At 44.3% G+C, this 14,179-nt stretch overlaps 1 protein-coding gene across 1 annotated transcript in view; it reads right to left on the bottom strand.

The window, feature by feature from the left end:
- The window catches only part of THSD4 (thrombospondin type 1 domain containing 4), a 572,383-nt gene that overhangs the window by 524,507 nt on the left and 33,697 nt on the right, over positions 1-14,179 (bottom strand). The window contains exon 3 of the mRNA XM_082383565.1: positions 7,749-7,818. Coding sequence (XP_082239691.1) covers positions 7,749-7,818 — 70 coding nt within the window. The remainder of the gene's footprint in view (positions 1-7,748; positions 7,819-14,179) is intronic.

Raw genomic sequence — 14,179 nt, 5'->3', positions numbered from 1 at the left:
AATGCAGTACCAAGGCAAGAGCTTCCTGAGTATTCTCTCCAATGCCTCCTGGATTATGAGTTTATAAAGCCTGGCTGCTGGGAAGAGTCACTGTTCCTGTTCCTGCGTGAGTACCAGACATTGTTCCCTTTAATCCTGTCTGACAATTCTCTTCTGGCCTCAAGCTGTTTCCTCACACATGTGTTGATCAGTGCAGCACTGTATCCTTGAGGAGAAAGTCCAGCAGATCTCTTGCAGTCTTCCCTTTTTGTAGTTCTCTCCTCTCTGGTACTCTGCCCTGCAGACTCTCTCCACCTTGATCTTGCTGGACTGTCAAGTCCATCTCCTTAACTCAAGGAGGCCAAAAGCTTCTGCCTGTATTCCCATTTCCCCAGCAGTTAGCTGGGGAAATTTTCACATTCAACTCATTTGTTTCTCATCTCTGAGGGATCACTGTCTTTTGTTGCCTGACGTCCAGTGTTTTGAAAAACACTGTTTTATGTATGTTGTTTGGTTTTATTTTCTTTTGGTTGTTTCAGGTCAGAGGATTAGGGGAAATCTGGTCCCTGTTGCTCTATCTTGGCCATTTTGCTCTTATTCTAGATGGGAGAGTAAATCCGATCCCTGTTGTTCCATCTTGGCTGGAAACAGACGTCTAATTTTTAATTGTTGTTTAATGTTATCTTGTATGAACATATTATAATTTATTTATCCATTCTCTTGCTGATAGACTTTTGGATTATTTCCAATTTTGAGTTATTGTAAGTAAACTTCTATGAACTTTTTTTTTTTTCTATGAACTTTTTAATGTGTATTTTTTGATGAGGCATGCACTCATCACTCTTGGGTTAATATTAATACTTAGGAGTAGAATAGCCAGGTTGTTAAAAAAAAAAGCCTATGTTTAGCTTTAAGATATGCTGCCAAACAGTTTTAAGATATGCTGCCAAAGGGGTTTACTATTTAACCTCCCACCAGCAATGTATGAAAGTTCCTGTTGCTCCACACCTTCATCAGCACTTGGTACTGTCAGTGTTGTTCATTTTAGCCATTCTGGTGGTGTCTCATTTTAACTTGTATTTCTCTAGGGACTAATGATTTACTTAATTAATGATTTTGATTGAGCATCTTTTCATATGCTTACTGACCATTAGAATACCCTCTTACATGCAGTGTCTTTGCAAGTCTTTTGCCCATTTTAAAATTGAATTGCTTAACTTTTTCTTAATGATTAGTAGTTTCTTTATACAATCTGAGTATGAATCTTTTTATCAAATATATAATTGTGAATATCTTCATCCTGTCTATGGCTTATCTTTTCACTCTTTATGGTCTATTTTGATAAACAGAAGTCCTCAATTTCAATGAAGTCCAGTTCTTTTATGGTTAGTTCTTTTGGTGTTTTGTTTAAGAAATCCTTGCCTACCTCAAATCATCAGGATATTTTCATATATTTTCTTCTGGAAACATTACTGTTTTCTCCCTTCTTGAATACAGGAGCAATAATATGAGAAATTTTATGTTACCTAAAACTTCTTTTTGTCCTTCTATAGGCTTTCTGTTCAATATCCAGTTGTAGGACATTGTCAAGAGGCAATTTGAAGTCAATAGCTGCACACAGTAATAGTCGGCTCTAAACCCATTACAAGGTCCCCTGCTATTCACACTGTGGCTTGCTAATCAGTTAGCAAAACAAATATTTTACTTCACCCTTTCTTCATCCTGTAGTGTGTCTGGGTTTTTTTAGTTTGTTTGCTTGTTTTAAAGTTTCTATAAATAACAGATTGAAGAGCACTTTTCTTTGGCTGGTGGCCCTAGGAGTGAGTTTTTATTTCCTTCTTCATTGTTTTTCATTGTTTTCTAAATTCTCTGTAATAAACATGCATACTTTTAATTAAAAAGTAAACTTTAAAAAAAAAACAAGTTAAGCAATTGTGATTAAAGTATGTGTATGTTTTTCCATTTGTAGGAATAAAATACGATGTTTCACGATTCTTTCCTAAATAGATTATGTTGACCATACACATTATGACTTATAAAGCAACTTGCTCAGTGAATGTCTGTCGAGCAGACAGAACAGTTTCGTTAACTGAAAAGCTTTCTGCAATCTACATATTTTCCCGTACTAATAACATATGGTTTTTATTAAAGTCTTGGTCAAGTTTTTTTTTGCTTTTGGTCTTACCTTATCAGCAAATGAAGCCACAGGGAGTTTTTAAAATGAAATCATTTGCCACGTGTCATTAAATAACTACCAAGAACAGAGGTTGAGCAATCCTTTCTGATGCCATCCATGTTGCAGAAGTGAGAGAAAGACTTCTGGATAGAAATATCTCAAAAGAGCTACTTACACTCTGCACCCGAGTCCTCTTTTCCTGCACTATTATGGGACAGTTTTTACAGAGATGTATCCAGTCACCCAAGCAGCATTTAGAAATGCATAGTTTACTTGACAGCATTTACAAATCATGTCTTTTCCTCAGAATAACTTACACTGTAGAAATGCTTCCATATGCTAAAGTTGGACATGCTATAATAAATGAGAAAGAAAAAGAGATGTCTTTTAGAGGGTAGTTTTCATACGCATACTAAACTACAGTATGCACAAATCAGTAATGTTGTCCCTTAAGAATTTACCATAAATGGTTTTCTTATTCTTGCCGCTGCTCTCTACTACAGATTGAGAGTGGATCTTGCCACAAAACAGTCAGCAGGAATTCAATTATGATTTATCTAAGTAATGAAAACAATTTGATAGCAACCATAATTCCTATGTTTTAATGAAAACATATACTTTTTGTTTTTCTCAAATCCTTTGTGTTCCTTGAGGTCCCAGGAGGAGACAATTTCCAACTTCAAAACACATATACAGTCATTACAGTTAACCTCTCTCTACCCGACTTCAGAGCAGTGGCTGGCAAATGGTGGGCCATGGGGCAAATCCAGTTTTTTGTAAATAAAGTTTCATTGGAACACAGCCATGTACATTTATTTACATGTTATCTATTGCTGCTTTTGTGCTACAAAAGCAGAGCTGACTAGTTGTGACAGAGACTTGGTAGCCCAGAAAGCCTAAAATAGTCACAACTGGCCATTTAGAGAAAAACATTTCCAACCCCTGTTTTAATATCTCCTTATTTCTTATGTTGCAGAAATAAATGGATGCTACTACTGCCAGTACTGCATGTGTTCAAGGATTTTGGGGATATAGCCAGGCAGGATGACAGTCACAGCTCCACAGAGCTCCAATAAAACGTCAAGAAGAAATTCACCACCCAAGAAAGCACTGAGTCTTTTCTTCTCTGGGGTGAATGACAATGACAATGATCCTGGCAGCTAAAATGCGTATAAATATATTGAAGAACTGACCTAAAATGCATGATTTCCAAGTAAAGGAATCTATACATTATTTTGAAAAAATAATTTTTTTAATCTAACTTTCTACTGCCAAGTTTTTAATATTTTGACAAGGAGGAACCATACACCAAGATGTGAAACTCTTTGCTCAATTTTTAAATTCAACATTCTAAAGTAATTCATAAATCATTTTTTAAAATTTCTCAGAACAAATACTTTCTTTAAGAAATATGGAGGCTTATCAAGCACATTATGGTACAGCTTGGTAAAGAGAATAAACATCATCAAAAAAAAAAAAAGAAAGGAAAGAAATATGGAGGCAATACCTTTTTGTGAACCTTTTGTTCAGGCTACATTTAAATCATTCAGGCTAACTTGAAAAATTAAGAGAAACAGCAAAGTAAATTGACCATTTATAAAACATTTTCAGTTATGATGGTCTATTTGAATAACAGCAAAAAAAAATGAACACTGGTAGATTGATTCAACTATTAGGATTAACAACCCTGATTAACTCTGAACACTAAGAAATAATACAACATAATAATGAAAATAGACAGTTGTCTTAGTCTGATCCAGCTGCTATAACAAAAATACTATAGACTGGGTGGTTTATGGAAAACTTAAATTTGTTTTTCACAATTTTGGAGTCTGGGATGTCCAAGATTAAGGGGCCTGTAGATTTGGTGTCTGGGGAGAACCTGTTTCCTGGTTCATTGACAGCAATGTTCTCCCTGTGTCCTCACATAGTAGAGGAGGTTAGAGATCCCTCTGGGACCCTTTCATAAGGGCATTTACCCCCTCATGACCTAATCACCTCCCAAAGGCTCCACCTCCAAATATCATCACACTGGGGATTAAGTTTCAACCTATGAATTTGCGGGGACACATTTGGTCTATAGCATTCCATCCCTGGGCCCCCAAAATTCACACCCTTCTTGCAAGCAAAATACATTCATTCCATCCCAATAACCCTGAAAGTCTTAACTGGTTCCAGCATCATTATTGAACTCTAGGCCCGGAGTCTCATCTAAATGTCATCTAAATGTCATCTAAATGTCATCTAAATGTCATCTAAATGTCATCTAAATCAGATACAGGTGAGACTCAAGGTATGATTCATCCTGAAGCAAATTGCTCTCCAGCTGTGAATATGTGACATCAAACATGTTATGTGCTTCCAAAATACAATGGCAAGACAGGCACAGGGGAGACATTCCCATTCCAAGTGGGAGAAAGAGGAAAGAAGAAAGTCCAAATCCCACCCGGGGAAATTCCATAAAGGCTTAAGAATAATCCTCTGTGGCTCCGTGCTCTGCCTTCCAGGCCCACTGGGCCCATGGTCCTACCTGCACGGGTTGGGGACCCAAAGCTTCAGGCTGCCCTGTCCCCACTGTGGTTCTCCAAGGTTGGGGTCCTGGGACCTGGGCTCAAGCCTTGGCCTTTGAAATGGGTGGAGGCAGTCATGTCCCCCAGGCTCTGCTGGGCACAGCCCACACCCTCCCTGGGCCACTGGAGCAGCTCCTGGCACAGCTGAGGAGCTCAGAGTGAGTGCAGGGAGTGGAAACCGCCAAGCAAGGTGATGCGGAGATGAGCCAGATCTGGAAGGCACCGCAGCCCCCTTTGCATTCTTCCACTGTCCTGGACAATAGCTCCTGGCGTCTGTCAAGATAACTGACTAATCGCCTTAATCAAATGGTCTCTCGACCACACCCATAGTATCCTTTCCTGGACAGGCTTTCTCATTCTTTTCAATATGGATCCGCTGAAGATTTTCCAAAATCTTTAAGTTCTGTGTTCTGCTTCCTTTCCAGTTAACAGTTCCATCTTTAAGTCATTTTTCTCTTCTCACTTTTTACTATGAGCAGTCGAGAGAAACCTGGCCACTCCTTCAACACTTTGCTTATAAATTGCTTTGGCTAAATATCTAATTTCATCGCTTGCAAGTTCTACCTACCACAAAACACCAGAACAGGAACAAGCCAAGGTCTTTGCCACTTTATAACAAGCACGGCCTTTCCTCCAGTTTCCAATAACATGTTCCTCATTTCCATCTGAGACCCCATCAGAATGGCCTTTAACCTCCATATTTCTACCAATATTTTATTTGGGATTACTCAGCTATTCTCTAGGAAGATTGAGCTCCCCTCTTTTCTTTCTCAGGTCTCACCCGAATCGCCTTTAAAAGTCCATTCATGGTGGGCTTCCCTGGTGGTGCAGTGGTTGAGAATCTGCCTGCTAATGCAGGGGACATGGGTTCGAGCCCTGGTCTGGGAAGATCCCACATGCCGCGGAGCAACTAGGCCTGTGAGCCACAACTACTGAGCCTGCGCATCTGAAGCCTGTGCTCCGCAACAAGATAGGCCACGATAGTGAGAGGCCCGCGCACCGCGATGAAGAGTGGCTCCCTCTTGCCGCAACTAGAGAAAGCCCTCACACAGAAACGAAGACCCAACGCAGCCATTAATTAATTAATTAATTAATTAATTATAAATAAATAAATAAATAAATAAAGTCCATTCATGGCAACATAGGCTTTTTCTAGCATGCACTTCAAAACTCCTCCAGCCTCTACCCATTACCCAATTCCAACGCCACTTCCACGTTTTAGGTATTTGTTAGAGCAGCACCACCACTTCTCAGTGCCGATTTTTGTCTTAGTCCGTTTGAGCTGCTAAAACAGAATATCATAGACTGAGTGGCTTACAAACAACAGAAATTGATTTCTCACAGTTATGAAGGCTAGATGTCTGAGGTCAGGGTGCCAGCACAGTGCCAACCTCCAGGGTGCAGACTTCTCCTTGTATCCTCACATGGTGGGGCAGCAAGCTCTCCCATAATGCTAACAAGGGCACTAATCCCATTCATGAGGACCCCACTCCATCACCTAATCACCTCCCAAAGGTCCCCCCTCCAAATACCATCACATAGGGGTTTAGGTTTCAACACACCAACCTGGGGGGCAGGGAGGACACAAATATTCAATCTATCATAGTTGCCCTCTCTGACTCTTGAAATCATGAATGGGGATGATGCAGTAGAGTAAAAGGGGTGTAAATTGCCAAGTGGCTCCAACAAAATGATGCTTAGATCTTGGCCAGGTTTTCCATTCACTCAGTCAGTCTTTCAACAAGTATTTTATTGAGCACCTACAACAGGCCAGGCTGTATTCCAGGAGGTGGAAATCGGGGAGTGAACAAGACAGGTAAGATCCCACCTTCATGGAGTTGACACCCTAATGGGGGACACAACCCAATACAGGTTCACATCTGGCCCAGAAAGACAAAGTCAGAACATAATCCACAGACCTAAGATAAATTAGACTAATCAGACAAGAACATCAAGAACTTCTCCCAAGAAGGTGCATATCTAGGCAAACCTGTACACATACTCTTTTCTTGGCCCCCTTCTCTCCTGGACTTCACCTATGAAAAGCCCCTCTAGGAAAGGTTCCAACCAACTCAGTCACAGTTAGATACAAATGACTGACCTATCAGTCATCTCAGAAGTATCTGCATTTCATTACCTGTAGACATAAGGAGTTCCTAGGTAGGAGAAAGGGATTTTAGGGATCCTCCCAAAGTCATATCATGCATCTGTTTCTAAGGAAATATTAATCACACAACTGCTCTGTTGCAGGACAGCATTGGGCTTGTTTAGGCAACAGTGAATAATTCCCTTACTATGAAACACACAGAGCCTGAAGGGAAGCATGCTTGATACTGTCCATTTGTCCCTCCAGATGCTCTGTCCACCCTTCTCCACCTGGCCCTGTTGCCCAGGAGGCTGGCCTTTGAGCACTGCATTAAGGGATTTTTCTGTCTTCTGTCCTTTGGTTGGATTCAGGTTTAGGGAGTCACCAGCAGGAGATGGAGGGGAGGAGGAAAAAGAGGGCCGGGTCCTTATTTCCCTGCTCCCTCCCTGCCTGGCCGCTGGCTGCAGTGTCCTTCTAACCGAAGATCATGGATGGCTCCCTCCGAGGGGTGCTCTTACATGGCTACGGCCTCGGCTTTAGCTGCAGCTCTCTCTCTAACCATCTCTCTCTAACCATCCACACCCATCCCCCTGAAGGTGCCCCTCGAGGGGGTAAAAGCTCCGTGTTGGTGCTCCTCCACTCCTAGGGGAGGTAGAGTCTGCTCAATGACCTCTCCTTAACCGCCCCACTCTAACGGACACGGGCTACAAAGCCAGCACTGCTTTCGGATCAGAGACTGACTCTGGGCACCAGCTTCATTTTGAAGATCAAGAACTTAGGAAGGATAGGAAGACTGGTGAACATCCTATAAGAGGTGCTTCCTCTGAGAATCAGCGGTGACTCACCTCCAAATAGAACAAAGCTCAAGGTGGTGATGACTAGTTCAACCCCAGGCCCTTGGGCAGAGAAGGAAAGCCTCTGAATGGCCATGGCTTACCTTTCTGTGTTCAGTGGAGGGCTGTGGGCAGACGAGCTGGAGTCCAAGCAGCAGGAGGGAACCCAGGACACTGAGAAAGAAAAACAGCAACAGGCAGGGCTGTGAGTATGTTCCAGGCAGCAGCAGCCAGAAGGCACATCTCCGTCTCATCACTGGAAGGGAGAGCACAGTCCAACCCAGGCCCTGGATGTGACCCCGTGAAGATGCAAAGGGCCCCACAGGAGAGGAGACAGCTGCGGGCGGGGCTGTGGCATGAGGCAGACCTGGGATCAAACCCCACTTTACCGCTTACCGGCAAGGTTCCCAAGTCAGGACATTTAACCTCTTTCAGCCTCAGTCTCCTCCCTTGGAAGAGGGGGATACCACAGAAGCTGGCTGGAGGTCTGGGGAGGCCTGTATAAGATAACACACCGTGCCTGGCACAGAGTAAGTGCTCGTGCATGCTTGGTCCTCGTGGAGGTGGTAAGGCCAGGCCAGAAAGGGGGCTGCTTCTCCCAGGGAAGTTCCTCTCCCACACTCCAGGCTTTCCTCGGAACCATTCCTCTGCCCGTCCTTGGCCTTTCAGTGTCACATATGTTCTCCATGGGTGGGATTAGCTGTGTTAAGCCCCACTGTCACCAGCCCTGATTAGGGCTTGTCATCAAATAAAGAGAAGGTGTAGAAATAGGAGCCAGCTGGCCCCGAGACAGCAGGGTGGGCTGGGAGAGCGTGAAGCTTTGGATTCAAACACATCGAGGCCAGAATCCCAACTCCGCCATTCCCATCTGGGTGATCCTGGGTGAGCCAATGTCTCTGGGCCTCAATGTTGCCATCTTCTGTAAGGATCACTGAAGATAACAGAGATGAACACGCCCGGCACAGCTAGTTAGTCAGAGGAGAAACAAGTACTGCCAATTAATTAAATGCCTGAAGCTTCCTGATGTCACATAATCAACAGCATTGTTTGAAGCATCCCAGGAAAAAGGCCACTGGTTCTACTTAGTTGTCTTTTGAATCCTTTTTTTAAGGGTTTAACCCTGAGGGCAGTTAGGTAACCCAGTGCTTCTCAACCTTTTTGAGGCCTCTAACGTAATTGAGAGACGTGAAACATGCCCTTGTCCAAGGAAAACTCACTGTGTAGAAGCGGGCATGAGGAAAACCTGTCTGAATCTGGGGGGTAAGGCCTGCGGAGCTAGAAAAGCTCCCACCATCTCTGAGGACCCTAAATTCCACCCTAACCTTCACTGTGCCTGAAAATGAGACCGGTCCTAGCAGACCACACAGAATGGATGTGGCCGGACTGGTTAGGGACCGTGTGGTGGGACAAGAAGCAGGGGGGAAGGGATATGTACCCAGGTGTTACACGCATCCTTTTTGTTGCTGTCTTAGAGTCGCACTGAGGCCCCAAAGCTAAGAACCAACGGGACGACATACACGCACATTCCAAAGAGAAGGGCTGCGCCGTGTACTCAGGACCAGAAACGGAGGTGCCTCCCTCTGCCCCCCGCATCCTGTCCCGCAGCCCCTCACCCTAAACCTTCAGGCTGAGCAAGGAGCGGGGTGTGGGCTGGAGAATGGGAGAAGTTTGCTAGGGATGCAGGAATGCTGATCACAGCCCCTCCACCCCCCTTAGGGGAGGAAAAGTTGGAGCTCTTCCCAGCCAAACAAGGAGGGCTACCATTCGAGAGCTTGATCTGGACCCCCCTGGGTTTGGGGTATAAGGAGCAGTGCTTGATTTTCCCCTGAAACGTATTTAAAGGCCAAAACCTGGCTGGAGTGTGTAGGAGGGCAGAGCGGTGAGAGAGGGCTGGAGTGGAAGCAGCCTACGTTCCTGGAGCTTATGGGGGCAAGAAAAGCTGGGGTTCTCCCAGGGAAAGCAGGACGTAGGTTCTCTGGCAAGGACCTCCTCAAAGCAGATCCCTCACCAAAAGACAGGTGATGTGTGGTGTGTACCCACGGGGCCCGGGAGCTGGGGGAGGCGGGATAAAGAGGCAGCCAGTACTTGCACAGCCTGAACCAGGGGATGTGCAGCAGGAGATCCCGGTGAGGGGGAGGTTCTCCAAAGGACCAACCAAAGGGCCCTGAGAGGAGAATCCACAACATAGACATCAGTCAAGCCAGGACAGCAACACCAGATGACAGCGGGCACTGATGCTATTGAGATCCCCTTTGCCCAGCTATCTGTCCCCTCCCCTGCTCTGTCCTGGAGGAACTAATGAGGACCAGAGGGAGGGGGCCACAGAGGGGAACTAGGAGTGTGAAGAAACCAGCCAAGGCCTCTCTTCCCACCACAGGGGCCTGAGGCCAGGCCAGACCAGGCCCAGGATGGGGGAAGGAAAGAAGCTTTAAATTGGATGAGAGACTGAAGATTTTATATCTGACTAGACTTTCTTTTAATGTAGCATATCTGTACACGAAATCCTTCCAAGTGAGGAATCTATTCAGAAAAATATAAAATTAGTGGTGAAAAGAATCAAAGAGTTGATTTATAACTTGCTGAGGCTCTAGGCCAGTGCTGTCCAAGAGAACTTTCTACAACAATGGAAATGTTCTCTCTGTACTGTCCAATGCACAGGCACACGGATCTGTGCTGCTCAGCACACAGGGGGCTAAGGGTGCACGCCTGGATGGTGAAGTTACTGATGCCTTAGATTCATCCAAAAAGTACTCAAGGAAAACAAAAACTAAAGCTACTGAAGGAAAACGAAAACTTCTAGAAGGATGGGCATTCAACCATTAAAGCTACCCCCCCCCTCCCTCACATACACACATCTTTTGGGGCCTTTTGATACTTGAAAGAGAGACTGCTCATTAAGCCTGCAATGGACCAGAAAACTGCCTAAGCTGTCTTCCAGGCACGGGGCAGGGGTATCTAAAGGAGTGGGTGTGAACACAGTGATGGGAAAAGAAGAGTTATTTTTCTAGTTGTATCCTTACCGGATCCAGGTGGTCCTAGAAACCAACCTAGAACATGTGCATCACAATTCGGGAGTTTATGCTCCTTGGTTACATGACCTTGGGCAAAGCACCTCTGCACCTCAGTTTCTTCATCTGTAACATGGGAATAATAGAACCCGCCCTGCCTACCTCAAATGAGTTCATGTGCAAGAAAGCACATTATGAAGCTGTGCCTACAAATCTGAATCGTTTGTAACACATTCTGGCACTGTTTACTCATTTAAAAAGAAAACCAGATTGGTGTGGTTTTGTTAAGAAAACAAACAGCAGCTCCAGAAATGCGTTACACCTCAGCCCCTCAAAGTTCTTGGCACACACCTAAGCCACATATTTGTAATGCAATCAGGAGCCGTTTTGCATAATCACTCATCCCAGGCTGCACTTCCATAACAGTCTGGGGACTTGGAGTGGGAGAGGGAGTGAAAGATGGGAGAAGGGAAAATTCTAGGTTTCCTGTTATCTTGGAGGGACTGCGTTCCAGGGTTGCCTGGTCAACTCTACCCCCAGATATGGTTACAGGTCCTTCCCTCCCCACGTTCAGGTGTCTGCCCAAAGGTGTCTCTTCTCCATAAGGCTTCCCTGACCCTACAAAAAACAGGACTCCCTCTCCCAGCCCAGCTTATTTCTCTTTCTCCATAGCACTTTCCATTTCACATAGTATGTCTTTATTCACTTAAGTTTCTTCCTCTGCCCACTAGGATATAAGGTCCATGAGATCAGGGAATCTGTTTTGTTACTACTTTATCTCGCAGCACCCAGGAAAGTGTCTGCTATATAGGAAGAGCTTAATTCATTGAATTAATGAATGAGGCTTCATCATCTTATGACCTGTGAAAGTTCAAGATAAGTGGAAATAGTGTGGATTAGTGGATTTCAAAATGTCCAAAGTAACTTTGGGAGCTTTGCAAAGCTCTTTTATGAGGGATTTATAAAAATCAGTGTGCTTTTGAGTCTCTACGTGACTTTCCAAAAATTCATTCTCATAGGATTTACACAAGGTCTGGCAGCAGAATGTCTGTTGGTGCTTTTGTTGCAAAAATGCTATGCAAGTTATGTTTAGATGTTCAGATGCTTCTTTTCCTCATCAAGCTGGGCCCCAGTGAGGCTAAAATGCATAGGGATACCCAATAAAATTCTTGCTGGAATAAAACCTTAGTTAGTAAATGGGCTGTGCTCTGAATGGAATAGAATAAATTCCCCCAGAGGGGAAATTATTCTTTGGGCTGCAATCACAGCAGCCAGAGCAATATATAACCCCAGGGGCCAGATGAAACTTGGCCAAGGGCTGTAAGTTTCCCACCCCTACTCTGTAGACTCCGTTTTAGGACACCTCACCCTGCTCACACATACCTATCTAATTGCTAGTCCACAGCTGTGCCCACACCTCTTTAAAACACTGACAATCTGGCCCAAAGTCTTGTTCCTCCTGACCCAATTCGAAATTAATGTTTGGGGAATGGGAGAGCATGTGTGTGTCTGTGTGTGTGCGACTCGTGTGTTATTCCACTTTGATAGTTTGCTTTGGCAAACTGCTCCCAGCTTGCAACGTTTTGACAGATTGAAGGCTACCAGGGCCTTTGGCAAACAAATCACACTCTCCCCTCCAAGCGGTGGCGGAAGCCACATTTCTAGCAAGACTTTCCGATTCACCTTGCAGGAGAAGCAGCCCAACATTTCACACCAATCAGAACAACAACAACAAAAAAAGTTATGCCGTTTACCCAGCTCTGTTCTAGATTTTAAACACTCCAACATTTCATTTCCTGTAGAAAATAATGCCCACTGAAATTTGGTACGAGATTGACATCACGGAACTGGGATTCTGCCCTTGTGTATTCGCCTGGACCAACCCCTTCCCACCCCCCTCCCCCGATCATCCTTGACTCCAGTGAGGGTGGATCATGTCACAGCCTCTGTGTACCTCGGATTATCTCAATGAACTCAATGCCACTTGAGCATATCAAGTCACAAAACAAGCAAAAGAGCAAAAAAAAAAAACAACTTACTGTTTTCCTTTTCAGTTAATACAACCCAAGAGATATTTTGGGAGCAACATGATCACGAATAAGATTATACCGACCTTCACAAAAAAGAGCCAAAATCTTAGCATCGAAGTGAAATCTCCACCTGCACTCTGCAGATCAAAAATTTTTGCTAAGCGTGCATTTTACTGTGTTCAACTCAACCCTCTGCCTTCCTCTGACAGCAGTTAAAGAGTAAAGGCAGCAAGAGAAGGAGATGGGTTACAAATGACATTAGCCAGAAGACTACGTGGTTACCACTGACCTCAACGCTTACAAGTATAATTTCATTTAATTGTCAAAACCATTCTATCAGACACTTTGATTACATCCATTTTTCAGGCGAGGAATTTGAGGCACAGAAAGGCTAAGAGTCACTTATTGAAGGGCACACACACCTAATGAGTGGCAAAGCCTGATTTCAATGCCAGAAGTCAGATTCTTGGCCTGGACCCTGTGCTCTGGGGCCTCCTAGGACACAACACACCTTGAAACCAAGCATTTGCCATTTTATTACATCACTTTTCTTCCTCAGTCTGTATAAGGCTGTGGCTTCACACGTCTGTTTTACTTTCTGTCATTGCTTGCAAAAAGTAATCAGACAATAAGTGGATACAGTAAAACTTCATGTATCCACTCTCACTAGACAACAGTCTAAATTTTAAAATGATTGAAGCTTACCATTGAAATCCCAAACTTAAAAAAAAATACATTCTGTTTCCTTGCCCTGCTTTCTCATACAGGATATGCTGTGCTTAAGCAATCTTGTTTAGATGGCTCAGAGTCACCAGAGTGAGTATTAATCAGTTTGTGCAGCATAAGGTGGCGGCCTTGGAGCAGAGCAGCCTGAGAGCACCGTGGAAGCCTGGGGCTTTCTGAATCCAGCTGGCCCTTGGCCGGCTCCTCCCTACTGTCAGGCAGGCTTCGCTTACCTTCCTACAGATAAGCCTGCGCCTCTTAACTCGGCTTCCTTCGGGTCCGCCTTGGCCTCGGAAACCGTTAGACAACCAAGCTGCAGCCAAACCAAGATCAAACAGGCTCAGGGAAAAGGCCTGCCTGGCTTGCGTGGAGTAAATGTTTCCATTTTAGAGCATGGACTTATGGACACCTATTCTAATTGCCTATTGGTTTTTATTGCTTATTTCCAGGTTCTCAATTCTCACAGCCATTTGCGTTTTCTGGACTGGGGTCTCTGGAAAAGTGAGCTGTTCTGTCACAGCACAGCTTTTTAAGACACAAGACCCTTTGGTAAATTCCCCTGCTCCATGGTAGGCTTCTTGAGGAAACAGTTCTGATACATCTCTGTAGCAAGCAGGACGACCAGCGCCGTCTTGGTCCAAACTCAGGGCTAATCAATAGCAAGTGAATAAAAGAATGGAAGGAGAGAATGAAGTGAGGGGAGAAAGAAAAATGAGAGAGAGGAAATGCCAGTCAGCAGGAAATACAAAGTGCTGCTGTGACCGACACTTTCAT

This window comes from Balaenoptera borealis, assembly GCF_965194805.1.
Source record: "Balaenoptera borealis genome assembly, chromosome: 3".
NCBI classification, from domain to species: Eukaryota; Metazoa; Chordata; class Mammalia; order Artiodactyla; family Balaenopteridae; genus Balaenoptera; species Balaenoptera borealis.
The sequence above is the reverse complement of the archived record's forward strand: the minus strand, read 5'-3'. Positions and strand labels throughout refer to the sequence as shown.